This window comes from Lutra lutra, chromosome 12, assembly GCF_902655055.1.
Source record: "Lutra lutra chromosome 12, mLutLut1.2, whole genome shotgun sequence".
NCBI lineage: Eukaryota > Metazoa > Chordata > Mammalia > Carnivora > Mustelidae > Lutra > Lutra lutra.
In genome coordinates, this window is record NC_062289.1 from 91647807 (window position 1) to 91672352 (window position 24546).

Consider the following 24546-nt stretch of genomic DNA (forward strand, 5'->3'; position numbering starts at 1 on the left):
ACCATGCCCCTGACGTCACCTCCCAAGTACCTACCCCCAGCCTATTTTCCGTCCCTTTTCTGTTTCATGCCTGGTCCCAGAAATGAACCAACTGGGTGATTCCTGGAGCTCAGAAGCCTCATTTATTGTAACACGCGCCTTCCCTTCTGATGTCATTTCAGAAAAGATTTCATCTCACATCAGGCTTCCCTATCAAGCACCTGATTCTGATTCTGCATCTCCTTCAGCAGAAAGGGTGCGTTTGCAGACACCAGCCTTGCCTCAAGCTTCTCAGCTCATTACAAGTTGATTCACAGATGCCATAAAGCGACTTTATGTATTTTTTATTAAGTCACAAATTTATTGGAAACATTTCCCTCCTCCAGTTGTCATTCCTGAAGACACAAAGCGACAGACTCTTGGAAACTCTAAGAGGGCTATAATCGGGGATCTTTCTAAAGGACCATTGGGCTAGAGAGGTGGAAAAGCCTTATGAGCATATAGGAATTCTCCTTCTCGGTATATTTCCTAAAGAACCAAATAGAAGCGCTTTACAAAAGATTTCATTTGGAAAGTAGTCATTAAGGCTGTGTTTATGAGAATAAGAAAAAAAAAACAAATAACTCACAAAAGGGGGGCAGTCGACTCAGTTATGCTCTCTCTTTATGCCGGAATGTTACTAGTCATTTGAAATGCTTTCGACAGGGAGAAGCATTCACACCTTAAATCGACTTTGAAGATGAAAAGAGACGACTACAAAATACATAAAATACAACTATTCTTTAAAGTCACATAAAAACCCAAGTTTGTATGAGGGGAAGCCTGTAAGACTATGTAACAAGGTGCTAATAGTGTTCATCTGTGGGTGGCAGGAGTAGAAGTGTGTGCATTTTTCTTTTTAATTCAGCACGTATTCCATTTTTCCTACAATGAATATGATTTGCTTTGATGTCTATAAATGTGTTTAAAATGACATTTGTATTTAATGACTTCTGTTTCTGAGGCCTGCGTGAACATCTCATAAGCCAGCATAGATAACCTAATAAGCACCCACAAGAGCTCCAGGAAAGCATCCTAAGACTGTAACGGACAACCACAGAGTGTATGCAAGGAACTTTGGACTCCAGAGTTCCTTACTGTGTTCCAGCCTGAACACGGGATCGTTTCCTTAGTTTCCAGCCTAGGAAAGTCAGTTGACTCCCAAAGTGCCCCGAATGCCTTCGCCAAACGGATGTCCACAGCAGCACTATTCACAATAGCCCCAAGGCGGACACAACCTTGTATGGAAATACCCATGCGAGGGAATTCGATTCGGCCATAAAAAGGGATGAAGTAATGATACATGCTGCAAAAGGATCAACTTTGAAAATATTATGTTGAGTGAAAAAAGCCAGACAAGGGCACCTGGGTGGCTCAGTGGGTTAAGCCTCTGCCTTCAGCTCAAGTCATGATCTCAGGGTCCTGGGATCGAGCCCTGCATCGGGCTCTCAGCTCAACGGGGAGCCTGTTTCCCCCTCTCTCTCTTTGCCTGCCTCTCTGCCTACTTGTGATCTCTCTCTGTCAAATAAATAAATAAAATCTTTAAAAAAAAAAAAAAAGCCAGACAAGGAAGGTCACATACTGCATCATTTCATCTACATGAAGTTCCCAGGATAGAAGAAAAACAGAAAAACACAGCCACAGAAAATTGATTCATGGTTGCCAGGAGATGGAGGGCAGGGAAATTGGAACCAACGGCTAACAAGTAGGTATGAGCACACCTCATTTTAGTGGGCCTCCCAGATGTGTTTTTTTTTGTTTGTTTGTTTTCAAATTAACAATTTGTAGCAACCCCATGTAGAGCAAGACTACTTTTTGCCACCGACATTCACTCACTTGGTGTCTCTGTGTCACATTTTTTCCAACATTTTCATCATCAGTATATTTGTTCTGGTGATCTGTGATCTTTGAGGTTACTACTGGAGTTGTTCTGGTGTGCCACAAAGCGCGCCCATATAGGATGGCAAACTTAATTGCTAATTGTGTGTGTGCTCACTGTTCCACCAACAACGGTTACCCCATCTCTCGCCCTCTCCTCGGACCTCCCCATTCCCTGAGACACAGCAATGTTGACATCAGGCCAGTTAATAACCCTACAGTGGCCTCTAAGTGCTCAAGTGAAAGGAAGAGTTGCACGTCTCATCACTTTAAATCCAAAGCTGGAAATGATTAAGCTTCTTGAGGAAGGCACATCAAAAGCCAAAAGAAGTCAAAAGCTTGGCCTCTTGCGCCAACCGTTAGCCAAGTGGCAGAGGCAAAGGAAGAGATTTTGAAGGAAATGACAAGCGCTACTCCGGGGAACACACGAATGATAAAGAAAGAAAACAGCCTTCTTGCGTGCGTGGTCTGGATGGAAGATCAAACCCGGCACAACACCCCCTGAAGCCGAAGCCGAGCCCAGAGCAAGACCCTGACTCCCTTCCACTCTCTGAAGCTGAGAGAGGTGAGGGGCTGCAGCAGGAACGTCTGAAGGTAGCCGAGGTGGTTCACGAGGTTTAAGGAAAGACGCCGTCTCCATAACACAGAAGCGCGAGGGGCAGCAGCAGGTGTAGAAGCTGCAGCGAGTTCTCCAGAAGCTCCAGCTGAGATCGTCCATGAAGGCGGCTACACTCAACATGATTTTCAGCGTCAATGTAAGAGCCTCCTATCCGAGGAAGACACCGTGGAGGACTTTGGTAGCTAGCGAGGAGAAGTCAGTGCCTGGCTTCCAAGCTGCGAAACACGGGCTGACTCTCCTGTGAGAGGCTAATGCAGCCGGGGTCTCAGAGCAGAAGCCACTGCCCACTCTGCAAACCCCCGGGCCCTGAAGCACGATGCCGTGTCTACTCCACCCGCGCTCTGTAAATGGAACAGCAGAGCCTGGACGGCAGCACCTCTGTTCACAGCGAGACTGCCTGAATATTTCAAGCTGGCTGTTGAGGCCTGCTGCTCAGAAAAAGAGAGATGCCTTTCAGAGTATCACTGCTCCCTGCCAGTGTACCCGGCCGTCCGAGAGCCCTGATGGCATGGAGATGTACGACATTGATGTTGTTTTCATGTCTGCTAACACAACATCCATTCTGCAGTCCGTGGACCAAGGAGTCCTTTCAACTTTCAAGTCTTATTATTTAAGAAAGATATTTTGTTGGGCACCTGGGCGGCTCAGGTGGTTGAGCATCTAGAGTCTTGACCTTGGCTCAGGTCTTGATATCAGGGTCATGAGTTCAAGCCCCATGCTGTGCTCCATGCTGGACAAGGAGCATCTTAGAAAGAAAGGAAGGAAGGAAGAAAAGAAAGAAAGAAAGAAAGAAAGAAAGAAAGAAAGAAAGAAAGAAAATACATTTTCTAAGGCTATCGCTGTCATAGACAGTGATTCCTCTGATAGATCTAGGAAAAATAAAACAAAAACCTTCTGGAAGGAATTCACCATTCTAGATGCCATTAAGAACATTTGTGATTTGGGGGCGCCTGGGTGGCTCAGTGGGTTAAAGCCTCTGCCTTCAGCTCAAGTCATGATCTTAGGGTCCTGGGATTGAGCCCCGCATCGGGCTCTCTGCTCAGTGGGGAGCCTGCTTCCCTCTCTGTCTTGTGATCTCTGTCAAATAAATAAATAAAATCTTTAAAAAAAAAAAAGAACATTTGTGATTTGTGGGAAAGGGTCAAAATATCAACATAAATGGGCGTTTGGAAAAAGCTGATTCCAACCTTCGTGGAGGACTTGGAGGGGTTCAGTGGAGGAAGTAGCTGCACATGGGGTGGGAACAGCAAGAGAACGAGAATTAGACGTGGAGCCTGAAGATGGGACTGAATCGCTAGAAACTCATGATACAACTTAAAGAGATGAGCAGTTGCTTCTCATGGATGAGCAAAGAAAATGGTTTCTTGAGATGGAATTTGCTCCTGGTGAGGAAGCTGGGAAGACTGTTGATACAACAAAGCATTCAGAATGTTCCACACACTCGGTTCATAAAGCAGCAGCAGGGCTTGAGAGGACAGACTCCAATTTTGAAAGAAGTTCTGCTGTGGGTAAAACACTATCAAACACCATCGCTCGCTACCAAAGAATCATTCGTGAAAGGATGAGTCTATCAATGCAGCAAACTTCCTCACTGCCCCAGTCTCCCCAACCCTCAGCAACCACCTGCCTGACCAGTCAGCAGCCATCAGCATGGAGGCAAGACTGTCCAACAGCAAAAAGATGATAACTTGCTGAAAGCTCAAATGATGGTTAGCATAGTCTGGCAATAAAGGTTTTTATTTTTTAAGAGTGTTTTTTTTAAGATTTTATTTATTTTTTTGACAGGGAGATAGAACGCAAGTAGGCAGAGAGGAAAGCAGAGGGAGAGGGAGAAGCAATCTCTCCACGGAACAGGGAGCTCCATGCAGGGCTCGATCCTACCTGAGCCAAAGGCAGACACTTAACCGATTGAGCTACCCAGGCGCCCCAATAAAGGATTTTTAAAATTAAGATATGCACATTGCTCTTCTAGATATAATGCTACAGCACCCTTAACAGACCACAGTGTAGCATAATCATAGCTTTTAGGTGCGCTGGGAAACCCAAAAAAATCATTCGACCCACTTTATTGTGATGTTCACTTCATTTCCGTGGTCTGGAACTGAACCCGCAGTATCTCTGAGGTGCGCCTGTACAAGGTATTTATGTGTGCATGTTTGTGACGATGAGAATGTTCTAGAATTAGATAAGGGCAATGGCTGTACAACATTAAGCATATACCAAAAACCACCTCATTGTATAACGTAAAGTTGATAATGTGGTAAATGTTATGTTATGTGAATTTTACCCAAATTAAAAAAGGGAAAAAAAAAACCTAAAAAGTAAAAGCTGGCGTGGCTATATCAATATCAGAGAAATTGTTTTCACTGCCAGGAAGAGTACCAGGCATGAATAGTAACTATACATAATGAAAAAAAGTCAAGTCACTAAGAAAATAACCATCCCCAATGTGTATACGCTTAACAAAACAGCTTAAAGTACACGAAGCGGGGACGCCTGGGTGGCTCAGCTGGTTAAGCAGCTACCTTCAGCTCAGGTCACGATCCCACCGTCCTGGGATAGAGTCCCACATCGGGCTCCTTGCTCAGCAGGGAGCCTGCTTCTCCCTCTGCCTCTGCCTGCCTCTCTGTCTGCCTGTGCTCACTCTCTCTGTCAAATAAATAAATAAAATCTTTAAAAATAAATAAATAAATAAAGTACATGAAGCAAAAACTGTCGGATCTGTAAGGAGAATTGGACAAATCCACAGTAAGGGTAGGCGCTAACAACACTCCTCTCTGTGTAATCAGTAAAACAATTTGAGAGAAAGTCAGCAAGGATGTAGAGGGTCTCGACAAAACCATCGACCAATTGGATCTAATTGATGGTTGGAGAACTCTGGGCCTGTCAACAGCAAAACACACATTCCTCACAAGGACACATGTTACGTTCACCGAGCGGGAAGATATTCTGGGTCGTAAAATAAACCTTAAGCATTTTAAAAAAATTGAAAGCATATAAAATGTGCTCATGGACCCTAAACGAATTAAACCAGAAAATAACCACAACACTTGGGAATTAAACAACACGATTCTGAAGGGTGTATGCATCAGGGTCGCCTGGGTGGCTCAGTGGGTTAAAGCCTCTGCCTTCAGCTCAGGTCATGATCCCAGGGTCCTGGGATCAAGCCCTGCATCGGGCTCTCTGCTCAGCGGGGAGCCTGCTTCCTCCTCTCTCTCTCTCTGCCTGCCTCTCTGCCTACTTGTGATCTTTCTCTGTCAAATAAATAAATAAAATCTTTAATTAATTAATTAATTAAAGGATGTATGCATCCCAGAGTAAGAAATCAAAGAAATGAAAATATAATATCAAAACTTGTGGGATGCTGTTAGCATAGTCCTTCAAGGGGCATGAGTGGTGATGAACACGTAGCAAAGAAGAAAGGTCTCAAATTAACAATCTAAGCATCTAGCTCAAGAAAACAGGAAAAAGAAAAGAGCAAAAGAAACCCAGAGTAAGCAGAAGGGAATAATACTGAAAACAAAAACCAATCAAACTGAAAACAGAAAAACAGAGAAAAAGAAATGAAGCCCAAACCTGGTTTTCTGAAAAGACGAATAAAACTGATAAACCTCTAGCCAGACAGGCAAAGAATCAAAGAGAAAAAAAACACGTATTACCAACATCAGGGATAAAGGATCCCGCAGACACCAAAAGGATAGTAAAGGAATACCATGAGCAAATCTAGACACATAAATTCAATTATTTAGATAAAATGTACCAATTCCTTAAAAACCACAAACTGGGCCACCTAGGTGGCTCAGTTGGTTAGGGAACTGCCTTCGGCTCAGGTCATGATCCTGGAGTCCCAGGATCGAGTTCCACATTGGGCTCCCGGCTCCATAGGGAGTCTGCTTCTCCCTCTGCCCTTCTCCCCTCTCAGGCTCTCTCTCACTCTCTCTCTCAAATAAATAAATAAAATCTAAATAATAATAATAATAATAATAATAAAAACAACAAACTACCAAAATTCACCAAAGAATACATTTTTAAAATTGAATTTGTAGTTTAAAAAAAACTTCCACGTGCAAAAAATAACAATAATAATCTCGAGGTCCAGAGAGTTTTACTGCTGAATTCTACCACCATTCAACACATGATGAAATAACATCAGTTGTGCTTCCAATGCCTTCCAGAAAACAGAAGGGGAGGAGGGGGTGCTTCCCAACTCATTTTATGGGGCCATCAATACCCTGATACTGAAACTGAACAAAGATGGCGCAAGAAAGGAAACCACAGGCAATATCCTTCATGAGCACAGACTCAAGATTCCTCAGCAAACTATTAATAGATTAAATCTAGCAACATATGAAAAGAATAATACTGCCTTTAGGGTTTATCACAAAGGACTGTTCCTCCAAGCCAGATAAAAGTAAAAATAAAAATGTGGCATCTAAACTTGCTCTGCCTCTTGGGGTGCCTAGGTGGCTCAGTTAGTTGAGTATCCAACTCTTGGTTTCCGCTCAGGTCATGATCTCATGGTCATGAGATCAAGTGCCACATTGGGCCCTGCACTGGGCATGGAGGAAGCTTGGGATTCTCTTTCTCTCCCTCTCCCTGGGTGCCTCTCCTCCCCACCCTTTCTCTCTCTCATTCTCTGTGTCTCTTGAATAAACAAACAAACAAATAAATAAATAAAATCTTTTTAAAAATAAAATAAAATAATCTTGCTCTGCCTCCCAGTAAAAACAAGGTCCCTAAATGTCCCACTTGATGGATGAGTTCTTTTCTATACCTATTTGCCTCATTGCTTGAGTCCAAGCTACCCTCTCCCTCTGCCCTCCCCTCCAAACACTCGCACCCGAGGACACACGCTCTCTCTAAAATAAATGATTTTTTCAAAAAATTATATTTATTTATTTGACAGAGAGAGATCACAAGTAGGCAGAGAGGCAGGCAGAGAGAGAGAGAGAAGGAACCAGGCTCCCTGCCGAGCAGAGAGCCTGATGAGGGACTCGATCCCAGGACCCTGAGATCATGACCTGAGCCGAAGGCAGAGGCTTAACCCACTGAGCCACCCAGGTGCCCCTAAAATAAGTAAATCTTTTTTAAAAAATTAAACATAGGCAGTGCCTCTCTGCCTGCCTCTCTGCCTACTTGTGATCTCTGTCTGTCAAATAAAGTCTTTAAAAAAAAATTCAACATAGAATTACCATATGACCCAGGAAATCCATTCCTAGATATAGACCCAAAAAGAATTCAAAGCAGGGACTCAGATACTTGTACATCAATGCTCATAAGCATCATTGTTTGCCATAGTCAAAAGGTGGAAATGACTTAAGTGTCTATAAACAGATGACTGGATAAACAAAATGTGGTCTCTATGTACCATGGAATATTAAACAACCATAAAGAAGGAATGAAGCTCTGACACCAGCTACAACGTGGATGAACCTTCCTCCAATAGTCAAATTCATGCACACAGGAAATGGGGGTTACCATGCAGCTGGGGAGAGTTATTGTTTCATCGGTACAGAATTTCTATCTGGGATCATGAATCGGTTCTGCAGATAGATAGTGATGATAGTTGTACAAGATCGTGAATGTATTTCATACCACCTGAGTTGCACACTTTAAAATGGTTACAATGGTAAATATTATGTGATACCTATTTTACCACCATAAAAAAAAATTTAAAGGCTGCCTTATGAGGTGGGGCTCGCCCCAAAGCACCATGCCAAAGCTAGACACTAGCCAAGAGGTAACCCTAGCCAACCTCTTAAGGGTCCTCCTACCTTTAAAAGATAAGATTTTCAAGCAATTGGATACCATGGTTTTTTTCTATCACATAAGCTTAAGAGAAGTTCAGGAGGTACAAGGTCCAACCAACCCCAGAACTGTTAACCAACTTAGGGTTGCAATGAGCACATGGTTTAAAGACTAAAGCCTGTCAGGCACTGATGGGAAGTGAGTCATCTGTGGGCGAATTCAAAGACCCAGACCTAGTATCAGAATCTTGTTCACTTACGTCACCTGCAGCCCCACAGGTGTGCCATTATCCCATCGAAGGCTTCTCTGGGTTTCTTCTTCTCACACCTTGCTCTCACGCACTGGGAGCTCAGTTAGAGTCACTGAATAAATGAATGATAGATACACCCAGCCATGGCAACCCCACCCAAAGGCTGAGATGCCCTAACCTCCCCATGCCAACCTACTGGGGGAAATGCTGTAAGCATCTGCCACGGGCCAAGCGCCCTGCTCAGCTCCTTAATCCACAATTCCGTGTAATCGGCATAACAATCCTATGTAACATGATCCTAATTTTATAAGCAAGGAAACTGAAGCTGAGAAAGGAGAGCTCATTTTCCCAAGGTTACTTAGCTAAGTAACTTGAACTCAGACTGGAATCCAAGCAATCCTATTGGCAGATCCCAAGCTCACCTAATCACTAGGTTATACTGCTTGAAGCATCCACGAAAATTTCTAGAGACTCAATTACGTTATTATTTCTGAGTCTTCATCTCAATTTTGCACTGGTCCCGGGAAACCAAGGGCACGCGTCTTTGGAACGCAACCACTGCTTTAATCAACGATTGCCTAGTAACCCCCGGGGCAGGGGTGCCATATTCTCAGTCTTTTTTTTTTTTTTTAAGATTTTATTTATTTATTTGAAAGAGAGAGAGAGAGATCACAAGTAGTCAGAGAGGCAGGCAGGTGTGGGGGGGAAGCAGGCTCCCCGCTGAGCAGAGAGACCCACGCGGGGCTCGATCCCAGGACCCTGAGATCATGACCCGAGCTGAAGGCAGAGGCTTAACCCATGGAGCCACCCAGGCGTCCCATATTCTCAGTCTTTACCAAGAACAGAATTTCTATTCAAGCAAAACAGAGAAATCACCTCAATGGCCAAAAGCAGCAACTGTCCAGCTGAAAAACACAGAGAGCCACCTCCGTAATTTAAAATTTTCTAGTAGCCTCGGGAAGGAAAGAGTAATAAGATACAGGTAAAATTAATTTGAACAGATTTCATTAACCCAATCTGTCTGAAATAACATCATGGCCGCATGCTGTCAATATAAAACATGATTAAGGAGATATTTTCTAGTCTCTTCTTCATACTAAGAGTTCAGACCCTGGTATGGATTTGATACCAACAGCACATTTCAGTCAGAAGCCACCAGGTTTCAATTGCTCAGTAGCCAAGGTGGCAACTGGCTGGACATCCTTGAGTCTGTTTCCCTCTTTCTGTCATCCTTTCTTGTGTCTGTGGATGCCCTGCTTGGTCTCCATTGGTTCTACATTTCTCCCCAATAGCTTTCATCTAGAAAAGCCTACCCGTGGGGGCGCCTGGGTGGCTCAGTAGGTTAAAGCCTCTGCCTTCGGCTCGGGTCATGATCCCAGGGTCCTGGGATCGAGCCCCGCATCGGGGTCTCTGCTCGGTGGGGAGATGCTTCTCCCTCTCTCTCTGCTTGCCTCTCTGCCTACTTGTGATCTCTATCTGTCAAATAAATAAATAAAAATCTTAAAAAAAAAAAAAAAGCCTACCCGTGAAATGAAATTATCTGAGTGACAGAGTATGCCACCATGATGGTTCTCGCTAAACCAAGAGCCATCACCTCCAACCGCCTCACCATGATCACCTTTGCCTTCTATCTGCTCTCGTCTTCCTTTCTTCCCTTCCAGGCCATGCCCCCTTTGGGAAGCCCAAAGTAGAGCAGGAAACCTCTTTCTGGATCTGCAGCTGTCTTAGCCTCCAGTTTGGAACAAACCAGTGACTCTAAACCTCAGTAAATTCACTTGAAAAGCAGGAAGAACCACAGTTGCAGTCACTGGCCACTGGAGGTATGTTGCAAGGGTCATAGAAATCCTGCTGACAATAATTCTCTGCTTTTACTTTCTCCTCCCCATCCTGCGGCTTCTCCATCCTCCGTCCCAGCTGCCATGTGTCCCTTGTCTTCCTCAGCTCTTGAACACCTCCCCTTTCCCCAGCTCCACAGCGGCACTCTGGGGGCGAGGACGAACAGCCAGGTCCCAACAGTAGGAGCCCAGTGGGTGGGAGCCTAGAAAATGACTGACTGTCTGGGGGAGGAGAAAGACTCCCCAGTTTTCTGCCCATTAGAAGAAGGATAACGTGCTCCGGAACAGAATCCACTCCAAAAACCCAAAGGGGAGAGTGAACCCTTCAGAAACAACTTTCACCACTGACTCAGAGTTGTGAGACCACCCCCCAGACATATCTTTATGAGAACAAGGCAAAAGGGCGAGGCTAGGTCTTCACAGGCTGGCCACTTGGTGTGGAAAACCAAGTCTTCCTCTTGTGTCCACAAGTCCCCAGATCCTTCCCAACTAGAAACTGAAAGATGAGATTCTAACCTGAGGCAACTGCCTCTTTAACCCTGAGCTCTCAGTCATCAAAACATAGGCAGGAGCGCCTGGGTGGCTCAGTGGGTTGGAGCCTCTGCCTTCGGCTCAGGTCATGATCCCAGGGTCCTGGGATCAAGCCCCACGTCGGGCTCTCCGCTCAGCGGGGAGTCTCCTTCCCCCTCTCTTTCTGCCTGCCTCTCTGCCTACTTGTGATCTCTGTTTGTCAAGTAAATAAATAAAATCTTTTAAAAAATAGGCAACCAAAGAATAAAATAAAGCATAAAGCAGGGGCACCCAGGTGTCTCAGTCAGTTAAGCATTCGGTTTCAGCTCAGGTCCTGATCTCCTGGGTTGTGGGATTGAGCCCCGCATCAGGCTCTACAGTCAGTGGGGAGTCTGCTGGAGATTCTCTCTCCCTCTCCCCCTTTGCTCTCTCTCTCTCCCTCTCCCCTCTCTCTCTCAAATAGGATGATTAAAAAAATTTTAGTAAATAAAAATAAGTGGATAAATTTTTTCAGATTTTATTTATTTGACAGAGAATGAGATCACAAGTAGGCAGAGAGGCAGGCAGAGAGAGAGGGGGAAGCAGGCTCCCCGCTCAGCAGAGAGCCCCACGCGGGGCTCGATCCCAGGACCCTGAGATCATGAGCCGAGCGGAAGGCAGAGCCTTAACCCACTGAGTCACCCAGGTGCCCCAGATAAATCTTTTTCAAAAAAGCATAAACTCATACTGGAGATAGGAGAAAACAGGCCCTTTTCACATGCCTGGTGAACAATAATTTGGCAAAACCTATCATAAGCCCTGAGACTTTGCATATCCTTGAATTCAGCAATTCCCCTGGAACTGAAGAACTGATACAAACTGCAAGGATGTCTACTACGGTATTATTTATAATAATGGGAAGTTATAACATACACATCTGACAGTAGGACTTGTTAAATCATGCTACATCCATGTATTATCCCACAGCCACTAAAAATATTTAATAATATGAGAAGAAGTTCCTGACATATTAAGTGCATTGTGTAGCTCCAGCCTTCCTCAGAGCTATAGGTTCAAATACCTAGTTGTCTACCTGACACATGGAACATGTCCAGATAGGACTTCACTGTAAGCCCAACCTATTCCACCTCTACTCCCCACATTTCAAATCGAGGCACCACCATTCACTCTGTTCTTAAGCCAAATGCTGAGGCATAATCTTCCATCCTTTATTTTCCCCATATCTGATTCACGGGCACCTCCGTGCACCTGACCTTCTGGATCCAGCCACCTGCCCCATCCCCCAACCAGCATAACCGTCCAAAACAGTCACTCCTGACTTTGGTTTCCACACTAACCTCCCAAATTATCTCCCTGCTCCCATTCTTACCCCCTACAGTCTATTTTCCCTGCAGCAGTCTGAAAGATCTTTTAAAAACATAACTCAGGGGCGCCTGGGTGGCTCAGTGGGTTAAGCCTCTGCCTTCGGCTCGGGTCATGATCCCAGCATCCTGGGATCGAGCCCTCATTGTGATCTCTCTCTCTCTGTCAAATAATAAATAAAATCTTTAAAAAAGAAATAAATAAATCAGTCACCTCCCTGTTTGCCCTGTTCGTGCTTAGAACAAAATCCAAGTATCTTATCAAAGCTCTTTATGATCAGGGCCCTGCTTCTGTCTCCCACGGTGCCCTCACCCCTTCCCTGCCCACCCACTCCACTCCAACCACAGTGGTCTCCTGGCTGTTCTATTAACATTCCAAGCACGTTCCCACCCAAGAAATTTGCATCCGCTGTTCCCTCTTCCTGGTGCATTTCCCAGATAGGTCTCGGCTTGCTTCCTCCAGTCAGTAAAACCTCCTTGAGGGGGCCCTTTGCAGATGATGCCATGACCCTCCCTCTTTCCCATGCTATTTTGGTTTTATTTTGGGCTTTGGGGGGGAGGTTTTCCCATAGCAATGCTACCTTGTTACATTAGATTGTTCACTGGCCCCTCTGAACCACACCTCCTAGAATATATACCCTTAGATAGTAATTTCTACACTGACTCTGGGCTTACCCACTTAACCTGCTTTGGCAAATGGGACACCGGCCAAGGTCACGGAAGCAGAGGCCTGAGAGGGGCTGCGCAACAGGGTGTATTGTCTTGGAACACTGCTGCTTCCACCAGGGAAGAAATCTGCCTGTCCTGCTGGAAAGACCATGGGGAGGGAAACCAAGGCACCCCCACCAACCACTGGCCGTTTGAGTAAGGCCGTCTTGGACCATCCAGCACAGCTGAGCCACCCAATGATGGCAACCACGTGAGTGACCCAGGCAAGATCAGCAGAACTAGGCTGTCCACCCTACAGATCAGAGATCAGCAAGCTACCTATCGCCCATGGGCCAAATCTGACCCACCACCTGTTCTTGTAAGTCCCCAAATCTCAGAATAGTTTTTACATTTTTAAATGTAAAAAAAAAAAAAGGTAGAAAATAATGTTTCTAGGACATGTGAAAATTATTTCAAGTTGGGATTTCAGGGTCCATACATGACACTGCACAGGGAAACGTTCATTTGTGGATATAGTTCATCCATGGCTAGTGCACGGGACAATAGCAAGGCTGAGTGGCTGTGATGGGCAGTGGGTGTACATCACCCACAAAGCCTAAACTATTTACTCTCTGTCCCTTAACAAAAAAGGTTGTCAGCCCCTGTTTGCAGGCTGCCATTGGACTAACCTTTAAACAAATTTTTATCGTATTCACTCCGAAACTTTTGAGGATTTCTACCTCCTTCCTCAAAGGAGTGAAACTTTGTCAGTCTGACTCCCTTGTCCTTAGATCTCAAGAGTTTGTGATCTAAATTCATTTCCTTTGACACTCTATCAGGGACTCTCCATTCTGGACCAACTGGTCTCCCTGCAGGCCCACGAAGGCGTGAACTGGCATGAAACGCCTTCAGCTTGTTGTCTTGCTGCGCAGGTTCTCCCAACCTACTGTGATCTAAGCCTTCCCCCATCCTTCTCTCCGTTCAGGGTCCCCAGCTCCCCAACCAAGAAAGCTACCCTAACTGCTCTGCCAAATGTTTCCCTGGGTGTATTCTATGGAACATCAGACCCAAGGGATATCCTTGGAAAAAGGACCCAACCCTCTCTTGGAGTCACCATGCCCATAGTTAGTATAGTAAAGACTCTGAGAAGTCTGTTTCCCTTTGTTTAACGCAATCTTTCTCGGGCGTTAGCACCCAAGGAATCCATCTTGTCTTCAGAGTACTGGTTGACCACCAGCATCTAGCACAGTGCCTAGATCACTAGTATATGCTAGAAGAATGGAAAATGCTACCAGACCACAAAACTAAGGTTGCACACAGAACATACTTTGGAAATGCTGCTCAAACTCTTGCTTCTCTCCCTCTGATCTGAGCTGTTCCCTTCCATGTCATCTAGCCCACACCACATAATGCTAATCATATCATCATCATAACTATCATTTATTCAACCCCTGCGGGCTGTGCTAGAGATAGCACTAGACCCTTGAAAATGTCCTGTCTTTCAGTCCTCATAACCACTGAAGTAGGTAATATTATTCTTTTTTTGCCATTTTGCCAAAAATTAAACCACGGGTCAGAAAATTTAAATCACTAGCCCAAGATAAAGTTAAGCAGAAAAGCTACAATTTAAAACTGTATTGGTCTAACTCCAAAGCTCATGGCCTTTCTTCTCTGCCAGAATACCTCCTGATAACATGCCACGGCCAGTCCTGTTGGCTGTCCACCCAATATCCCTTCTTGCTTTCTTGCAAGCAGAACCTTGACTGTGTATGGAGTGACAACAGGTCAACCGAGGCAATGGACCACAACCCATCTAAACCACTCACGATGCTGTTCCCGCTTCCCCACCTCCCAGCATTGCAGCTGGGACTACATATCCGACCAAGTTTTGGCCAATAAGACATACTTAAACATCATCTGAGGGGCACCTGGGTGGCTCAGTGGGTTAAGCCTCTGCCTTCGGCTCAGGTCATGATCTCAGGGTCCTGGGATCGAGCCCCACATCGGGCTCTCTGCTCAGCGAGGAGCCTGCTTCCCCCTCCTCTCTGCCTACTTGTGATCTCTCTCTCTGTCAAATAAATAACTAAAATCTTTTTAAAAAACAAAATAAAACATCATCTGTGGGTTAGGTAGCAAGAGGTATTCTGGGGAAGCAAAAAAAAAAAGACATGAAGCCTTTATATCTGCACACTCCTCACCCGGCGCCCCCCATCCCTGCCTTGAACCTGGGTGTGATGGCTGAAGCTTGCAACCATTAGAAAAAGGCCACTGACAGCTCAAAGAGACGACAGCCCCGGTGTTACTATCTTACTTGAGCCAACTCAAGCAGCCACATCCCTCCAGACTTGATGCTACACAAGGAAAAGAAGCCACTGTTCCCTTTAACACGTGGTTGAATTTTCCATTTCATGCAGTTTGAAAATATTCTTCACAGACCCACATGCTGCCCTCCCGTATCATTTGCTGTTTGGACTTGATCATTATTTCACACCTATACTGTGAGCCTTATCTCCCTAATCATGCAGGACGCTTCTGGAAGGCTCAGTCCACGCTGTATATTTTTGTTATCATGGGGTCATAGGCATGCTACCAAATTTTGCTTATTATCACGGTTTTCCAGGACGTTCCATGTACTGCTTACTTCAATGTTTGTGAGCAGGGAGTTCTCACCATCAAACTGCAGAAATATGTCCTAATCGGTGGGTATTCCTCAGAGTGTCAATGTGAAAACATGCATCGAAACACTTGGACTGTTTCTTTCTTTCTTTTTTTTTTTTTTTAAAGATTTTATTTATTTATTTGTCAGAGAGAGAGAGAGCGAGAGTGAGCACAGGCAGATAGAGTGGCAGGCAGAGGCAGAGGGAGAAGCAGGCTCCCCACTGAGCAAGGAGCCCGATGTGGGACTCGATCCCAGGACCCTGAGATCATGACCTGAGCCGAAGGCAGCCGCTTAACCAACTGAGCCACCCAGGTGTCCCTTGGACTGTTTCTTAAATGCAGATTCCTGGGCCTTCCCTCTCCCCCGCCGCCCCCGCCCCTAACCCCCAGTCCCACCTGAATTAGAAACCTCTGGGGTTAGAGGCTGAGAAGGCACATTTTTAATAAGTTCCCTCGGGCAGTTTTGACATACAAAATGTGATATACATTTTGGTATGCAGAAACATTTGGTTGATAAAGAACCTCGGTCCAAAACCTAGGCGAGGTTTGGCAGGATTTGGCTGGACCTGGAGTCACCAGCGCTTCCTCAGTGGCCCCCCCCTTGCCCCAGGGGCCCGAGAAGCATAGAGCTGGCATGACTGCTGGAGACCCTTCCCTGCACAGTATGTGTGAAGCGGTTGTGGGTACGCTCTTTGGCATCCTGGGACCAGGAAACTGACAATCAGATGCGCTCCAAGTAATTACAACCTCTTGTAACTCCATCCCCCGGTTTTCAAAGAAAACCACGGTGCAGGAAAGAAGCCATAGAGGCCAGGGTCCACTGTGACCATCGCCATTGTTCCAGAAGCTATCAGAGGATGGGCCATGTTGAGAAGAGTTGAAAACTAAACCAGGGGAACTTACACAGGGATACATAAATGAGCCCTTGGGACTCCTGACCCAAAGGACCAGAAGAGGACTCAGGTGGCCCTTTTGGGTTACTTATTTATTTACTGCCTGCCGTTCTGTGTGTTCACTGCTCACACAGAGTACAGAAGGCTGGGCCAGGGCATCCCACACTTTTTCTTCCAGCCACAAAGTCCTAGCCTAGACTATTCTCCCAAAACTCTGAGAAAGCAAGTACCTGGTCTCCCAACAGAGTCCCCACTCCTCTGATCCCTCTTGACACGTATTTTATTTCATTTCTGAGGATCATTTTCCCACATGACAGGTGCACACAGACATGTTTTCTAGGGGACCAAACAGCATCTCTCTCTCTCTCTCTCTCTCTCCTTCCCAATTGATGACCTTCCAAACAGCCAAAGTTAAAATCATGGAAGGGGGATGGGGGGAAACAACTTTAAAGTGAATCAGAGAGTGGAACTTATCCAGGCAGGAACGGGGGCACAGGGCTCAAAGATTCAGCAGGGACGGAAGAGTTCGGGCCTTGGAAACTCCTGGAGTGGAAACAGAGGGAACCTCCCAGCACCACACATGCCCACTTCTCCAGAGGGATAACCCCTTTCCTATGCTCCCAGCCTGCACAGCCACTACCCTCAGCAAATGCCAGCTAATGGGAGTTCCCAAATTTAATCAAGCCGTGTGTACAGCTGTTTTGAGGGAGAAGTGAGTGGAACCCTTCAGATGTTTCCAACAACGTGGATGCCCAGGGATTATGTGCACACCAGACATTTTCTAAAGCTCCTGAAACCTTCCTCCTTTGACCAAACTGCCTTGGGAAGAAATAATTTCTGCCATCTTCTTTCTGAGTAACTTTGCATCCACCCCATCCCCCAAAACTGCTTCAAACTCGCCCTCAAGTTCTGTTGGAGACAATGTTACAACTCGCCAGAGATGACTCCTCCTCCGACCCCTTTCCCCGCGGTCCCACCACGGATTCAAGAGTATTTTCCCACACCGCTTGCGTGTGCCGACCCAGGCACATTTTCTCTTATCTTTTTACACGTTTCAGGCCTGCAACAGCTCCCTGCATCAAACGGTTTGATTGGAAACTCAATGGGGATTTTTTTTTCCCCCTCTTTACCCCCTGACATGGATACCTCTGAACTAAAACAAAAACAAAAGAACAAAAACAAAATCCAAGGGGCAAAAGCGGGCCAGGGAAGGAGGCTGAGCTCGGAAGAGGTCTATATTTATAGGCAGCCCCATTCTGCGAGCAAAAACCACCTTTGACCACCTGCAGAATGCGCAAGGTCACGTGGGTTCTCTGCAGCGCCTTAATGCCTTACCCAGCACACAAGCCCCCGTGGTATATAAACAAACCCACAAGCGGAAAAAAGAGAGAACTCACTCCTCGGATGGGAAGCGAATGATAATAACAGCCGCAAGAATAATAATACATAAGGAATCACAATTACTACTACTACTACCACCACCCAGCCAAGCGTAGACGACAGCGGTACAGTAAAGGGACACCCAGGGCAGGCTTTGCAAAGAAGATAAATCACAGAAAACCAAATCGTGCCCACCTTGATACCCTCCCACACCCTCCCGCCCCCCAACAAACAGAATCAAAGGAAAGGGGGGTGGTGGGAAGCAAGGAGAGGGAAGGAAAGATTGCTCCCCCCCCCCCCCCACAGGCAACACCTACCTCCAGGGTCCGGATCTCTTTTTGTGTGAGGTCGTTGGAGGTGGCACATTTGGTCCTAAGCCCTTCCAGGTTGGAGATGCTCAGGTCTATCATGTTTTGGACCAACTCGCACTGCTGTAAGGCTTTTTGCAAACTCAGAGGCTGCTGCTCCTCGCTTTTCGTCATGTTTTCCTCATCCATCGCTCGCTCGGCAAGCCCCCTTCCCCTCCTCCTCCTCCCAGAGAGAAAAAAGGGGGGGGCGTAGAGGTAGTCTACCCCCTACGCTCTCCAACCACTGCGACTTCTCAACAATGTCTCATGAAGAAGAAACCCAACATCTCACACAGGGTTGAGGGGGTGGGGTGGGAGGAGGGGACAAGAGCCAAAATTTATTATTTTATTTTGGGGTATCAAGCAGACTCCATTCGAATGTCTCCTCTTTTTGAGTCTCTGGTCCCTGAAAAGGAGAGATGCTGTTTCTCCGAAGCAAACCAGGTGATGTGATGCTGTCTGTACACTTAGGGAGGAGGAGGAGGGGGGGGGGGAGGAGGAGGAAAAAGAGGAGAAGGAGGGGGAGGGAGAGGAGAGGAGAGGAGGAGGCGAAGGAAAACAGCGCTCACTCTTTACACACCGGCTCCGTGAAGGACAAATGTATATATTTTTGGCTGGCTGGCTTTTATGTCAAAAAAAATCTGCTTTGCCCCCCTCCCAATTGCAGTGACAGGGCATTGTCCACCGTTTGGAGTGCTTTAGCGCGTCCTCAAGATGCTGTCTGCATTGCTCCCGCGGCTGCGGCGGCGACTGCGGCTGGCTGCTGTCTCCTCCTCGCGCTGCTGCTGCTGCTGTTGCTGTTGCTGCTGCTGCTGCTGCTGCTGCCGCCGCCGGGCTCCGGGGGTGACGGCTGCTGCATTCGCTCCTGCCTCGCTCCACACCGACATCTTGCCTGTCAATCAAAGGGCGGGGGGGAGCGAGCGCCGGCGAGGGATGGAGAGCGAGCGAGGGACCTGCGGGGAGCGGGTTGGTGGAGCGGCGCCGTGCGCGCAGCCGCCCCGGCCCGGCGCGCCAGGGACCCGCCGGAGGAGGCGGCCGCGGCGCGCGCAGGCTCGCGCACCTGCCCGCGGAGGGGCCGGCCGCCGGCGCGGGCCGGGGCGAGAGGAGGGGAGGGGAGAGAGAAGGAGGGGAGAAGGGGAGCGGAGGGGGGCGGGATTCGCGGGGATGCGGAGCCCGCGTGGCGGAGCGCAATTACTACGGGGCGTGCGTGCGAGCCGGCGGGCGGGGGCGCGGGGGAGGCGCGCGCGGCGGGGGAGCCGGCGGGGAGTGTGCCCCGGCGCGGGGGCTGGGCGCGGGGGCGGCGGTGGGGGGAGGGGGTATAGGGGTGGGGGGGGCCACTACTACGGCACACTCTCGCGAGATGAGGCCGGAGTGCTGCTCAGCAGGTGCGCTCCGGCTGGGAGCAGGTGTGCACCCAACTTTCAAACCCTTAGTGCGTGCTGGTTAAACGTCAGCGTGAACCTGGGCACGTCCTCTCTGGCTTTCTGGCTCGGGGGGTGTGTGTATGTGTGTGCGTGTGTGTGTGCGTGTAAAATGAAAGAAACCTGATCCTCTTCCGTGAGCCCTTCGTGTGTGCGTCTGTCTGTCTTTCTGTCCGTTTGTCCTTTCTTGTTACTGGAGAAAAATGAAACAAATCTGATAATCTTCCATGAGCTGTAGGCTGCTGCTTCCCAGGGTGCGTGCGTGTGTGTGTGTGTGTGTGTGTTCCTTTGTCCTTTCTTGTTACTGGGGCAAAGTAAAACAAACCTGATCATCTTCCATGAACCGTAGAACGCTGCCCACCCCCGGAATTGGTACTCCGGCCTGCAGTTACCCAGAGGGGTGGCTTTTCCATTTGGAGGGGGAAAGGGGCTTTGCTTTGCCTTAATCTGACTGTTATGCCCTAGGTGTCCTGCACTATCTGATCCCCACCTACCTAAAGGACCTTACGCCAGCAAACTGTGGCCCCAGAGCTAAGAATGGTTTTTATATTTTTAAATGGTTGGGAAAAAATCAAAAGATTTTGTGATGTGTGGGAATTATAAGAAATTTTAATTTCAGTGTCCATACACAAAGTTTTATTGGACCACTGCCACCCATTTTTCTATGTCTGTTGACTGCTGTGTTGTCACAGCAAAAGTGAGCAGTTGCAACAGGCACTGTATGACTTGTAAAGCCTAAAATATGCATTATATGGCCTTTTCCAGAAAAGTCTGCCCACCCCTGACCAAATCACCAAACATATTCTTGCCTCAGAGTTCTTTGCTTTCTATATCCTCTCTGCCCAGACCACATTTCCCTCAAATTCTCTCCTGGTTGGTTCCTTGTCACTCAGTGTCGACTCAAATGTCATCCCAGAGAGGCTTCATCTTCCTGATCATCTTAACTACTGGCAATCCCAACACCCACTGCTCAAAGGATGTGTTCAGGATAATTAGCAAAAGGCTCCTCTTTCTCCTGGTGAACAGAGCTCCATGCCAGGCAACTGGGTTTATGGAGCAGAGTGACTCAGAATACATGGTAAAATATGTGTCCCTTAAAGGAAGCCACTTGAAAAGTAAAGAGAACGACAGCCAGTGATGGCAAACTTTTTTTTTTTTAAGACTGTGGGCCATGAGGTTTTACAGCTCATACAGAGCTGAATCAGCATTTTCTTTTCTTTTCTAAGATTTTACTTATTTATTTGACAGAGATCACAAGTAGACAGAGGCAGGCAGAGAGAGAGAGGAGGAAGCAGGCTCCCCGCTGAGCAGAGAGCTCCATGTGGGATCGATCCCAGGACCCTGAGATCATGACCCGAGCCGAGGCTTTAACCCACAGAGCCACCCAGATGCCCCCGAATCAGCATTTTCAAAAGCCCTCTGTCGATGAGAAACTCAAGTGAGTTCTCTATGTCCTCAGTCTTTTGAACTAGGAAGTTCATGGATTCCAATTCTCTGGTAAAATTCACTTTTCAACTTTTTTCTCCTTCTTTTGCTTTGCGTCTCTTGAACATGTTAATCATGGTTATTTTAAAGCCCTGATTTTATTTCAGGGCTTTGGTCACCTGCACACTCTGTTTCTATAGCCCATTTTCTATTTGTTTTCAGGGATTTGGTCCTGTCTCTTGGTAGACCTTGTAATTTTTGTTGCATGCCATACAACATCTGTGTATGAAAAATACATGCCAAGTCTCTGGGTGATCTCCAGGAGCCCTGGAGAGGGCTCACCCTTTCTCTGCAACCAGATGGCATGGGGACTGAGCATGTTAATCCAGTCAGGGGCTGAGTTGGGTGGAGGCAGGGCTGCAGTTTTTATAAGACTCCTATATAACTCTGGCTCCCACCTCTAAGCCTTTGCCTTTCAGAGATTCCAAATGAGAACTTCAGGTCTTCACTGAGGTCCTTCCTCTGGTCCTGTGCTCTAATCCTGGTAGCTGTAGCATGGGAAGAATGCTGGATCCACTGCTTTTCTTCAGGGGCTTTCTGTTTGGCTTCTAGCCTCTTGGCCTGCACTGTTGCAGAATTTGCCAAATATCTTAAGGGGAAAACCACTTTTCTACCCCTCCCATCTCTCTAGGATAGTCCCTAATTTTGTCTCTCCAGCCCTAAGTCACCACCAGAATTCTGCCAGTTTTTCTGGCCCCCAGCAGCAGCATCCTTGCCTGGGAAAAGTCTAGATTTCAAGTGCCCAAATTTGCAAATGCCCCAGGGAAAAAGTGGCTGCAGTTTGTCAGCCCACCTCAACGTTCCAGAATCTTGGCCCCTCTAGTTCTGGTTGCTTCGGCAGCTCTCTGAACGCCTTTAAGTAGGTGATGATGATGATGATGATTTGACTTGGCTTTTCTAGTTGTTCTCAGAGGAAGCAGAAGTTTTAAAAATGGAGGTAGCCCATAGTTCAGAAGTCATCAACAGGCAGGGCTGTAAGTAGCACACAAAGGCATTCCGTTTGCCCCCGCTTTCTCCATCCAATCACCACCAGCATGTCTTTCCAATTAATTGCAAGCGTGGACAATTGTTACACTTCAGATCCATCCAGCGCCCTTGAAGACCTTCCCTATGTTTGAAAATGCCCACCTTATGAGTCCCACCTCTCCATAAGAGAAACCAAAGCACTCTTCGAGAACCTTCCTTGCAACCAAGTTTCATGTGATCTGGACTCTACCATTACACACGTCACATGAGATTAATACTTGGAAGCGAGCGACAAAGAGGAGCCAATCTGATAGTGAGCATGGCATCCAGTGCATGGGTGTCGGGCTGTCCTGCCCCTGTGTAAGCATGGGATCTGTGCTGAGAGGCATGGCATGGCATTCACAGGGGCCATCTGATGGAGCGGTTTGGGCATCACTCCCAGCTGGACAGTCTGAGCCTAGCACTCTCGTCTTCCTGGAGATTCCACCAGCTCTCTCAGACTGCCTTGGCTAACATAAAATACCATTGATGGGTGTCTTCCACAACAGAAATTTATTTGTCTCCCAGTTCTGGAGGCTGGAGATAGTGGTGCCGGCATGTTCAGGTTCTGATAAGAGCCCTCTTCTTGGATGTCAGAGGGCGTCTTCTTGCTGTATCCACACAGCAAGTCCACACAGCTCACATGGTTCCTCTTCTTATAAGGCCATCGCTCCTTTGAATTAGGGCCTCACCCTTTGGCTTCACCTAGCCCTCATTACCTCCCAAACATTGTAAAGGTCCATTGAGGGGGTTAGGGCTCGAGCATGTGAATTTGGAGGGGACCCAATTCAGTGCATAGTACCCCCGTTAAAGCACTTGTACTTGATCCACCTGGAGTACACTGTGTCCTTTGCAACAAAGAACCCTATATTCTTACCAATAATGTTGACATCAGGAGACACTTCCAAAAATGGATCTGGGAAAACAGGAAGATGTGGCCTCATTGGGCAACAACTGGCAGATCTGAGAGATAGCTGTCCCTCTCAGATGGGACACAGGCTCTCGAGTTCACCATGGACCCCACCTAACCACCTTCATTGTATCTCCTGCCTGGCCCCTGTTGGCATTTGGTTGCCCCTGGGATAGCGTAAGGCGGTTTGCACCCCAGAGCAACAGAAATCTCATAGATATCAAGGTTGGAGAACAGGAGCTGACGGCTGCACATTGTGCTATGGTTGCTGGGACTTCATTTTGGAAAGTGCTTGGCACTCTGGATGCTACATGTCTCACAGCGCCTTTATCCTTTTTTTTTTTTTTTTAAGATTTTATTTACTTATTTGACAGACAGAGATCACAAGTAGGCAGAGAGGCAGGCAGAGGAGGCGGGGGAAGCAGGCTCCCCGTTGAGCAGAGAGCCCGATGCGGGGCTCAATCCCAGGATCCTGGGATCATGACCTGAGCCTAAGGCAGAGGTTTAATCCACTGAGCCACCCAGGCACCCCTCACAGCGCCTTTATCAATAGTGGAAATAAATTCTTCTTACTGGGCTATGAAAGGAGCTGAGCTTGGAAATATCACATCAGACCCCATAGCTCTGAGTTTCAGCTGTAAGAAGAGGCTCATATTAAAAGTCCAGTCCAGTCCGATCAAAACTGTACTCTCATATGCAGTTTAATACCTCTTCCCCACCCCCTCAGCTCTGCTCCACAGGTGGCTCAGGAATCTGCAATGGAGATGAGAGCAGGTGTGTCCTCTCCTGTCCCTTCCCAGCTCACCTTGCCGGAGCATAGGAGCAGGAGAGCAAGAGGAAAAGGGACCCTTTGCTGAGAATGGGTATAGTTAGTTCTCTTGGATGTCAGATGCCCCCCACTGCCTGCCTTGGCCTGACAAGTGCTGGTTGCACTGGGAGATCTTTGGAGAACCCTGTCGGGACCTTGTGGGGGCCCAGTCCATTGCTGGGTGACCTCTTGCACACCTCGTTTCCATTCAGACCCTGGGAAGCACCCCCACATTCTTTTTCTGAGGTCCTGGCCAAGTCCTCTTGGGTGAGTCAGGATGACTCAGACCTACACACATACTCTGGCCCCTGGGATATAGGGTGCACCTTTGCCCTCTGCCCTTGCTTCTTGCCCTATTGTCATGGACAGCCCCAGGCAACCTTCAGGTGGCACTGAGGTGCCAGTCACCGCCCCCCCTTGATGCTCCCAGTCTCATGAGTGATTCTGCTTTGAGCTCTCCTCTCCTGGCTCGGAGATCAGAGGGGAGAAGAAAACCACCTACAAAGACCTGTCAGAGAACCGTCCTCTGGATAAAATCTGACCTTGTTTTATATAGGCTGGAAGCTGATGGTTACTGATGGTCAAGGGACCGGTCTGGTCACCTCTTGACAGGAGGCAGTATTGTTATATATTGTTTTCAGCTTTGAAGCTTTAGCTGAAGTTCTGGGTCAACAGGAAAAGTCTCATTCCACTTCTCATTATATTAGCGATAAGCTGTCCCCAATATTTTCTAAGTTGCATGGTGAATAGGGACCCAAATTGGAAAGTAGCA

At 47.3% G+C, this 24546-nt stretch overlaps 1 protein-coding gene across 4 annotated transcripts in view; it reads right to left on the reverse strand.

The window, feature by feature from the left end:
* The window catches only part of KSR2 (kinase suppressor of ras 2), a 416724-nt gene extending 397530 nt beyond the window's left edge, over positions 1-19194 (reverse strand). For all 4 annotated transcript variants that reach the window (XM_047698076.1, XM_047698073.1, XM_047698075.1 and 1 more), the window contains exon 1: positions 18116-19194. In XM_047698076.1, the coding sequence (XP_047554032.1) occupies positions 18116-18295 (180 nt within the window). In that variant the 5' untranslated portion in view covers positions 18296-19194. The remainder of the gene's footprint in view (positions 1-18115) is intronic.
* Between the last annotated feature and the right edge of the window lie 5352 nt (positions 19195-24546).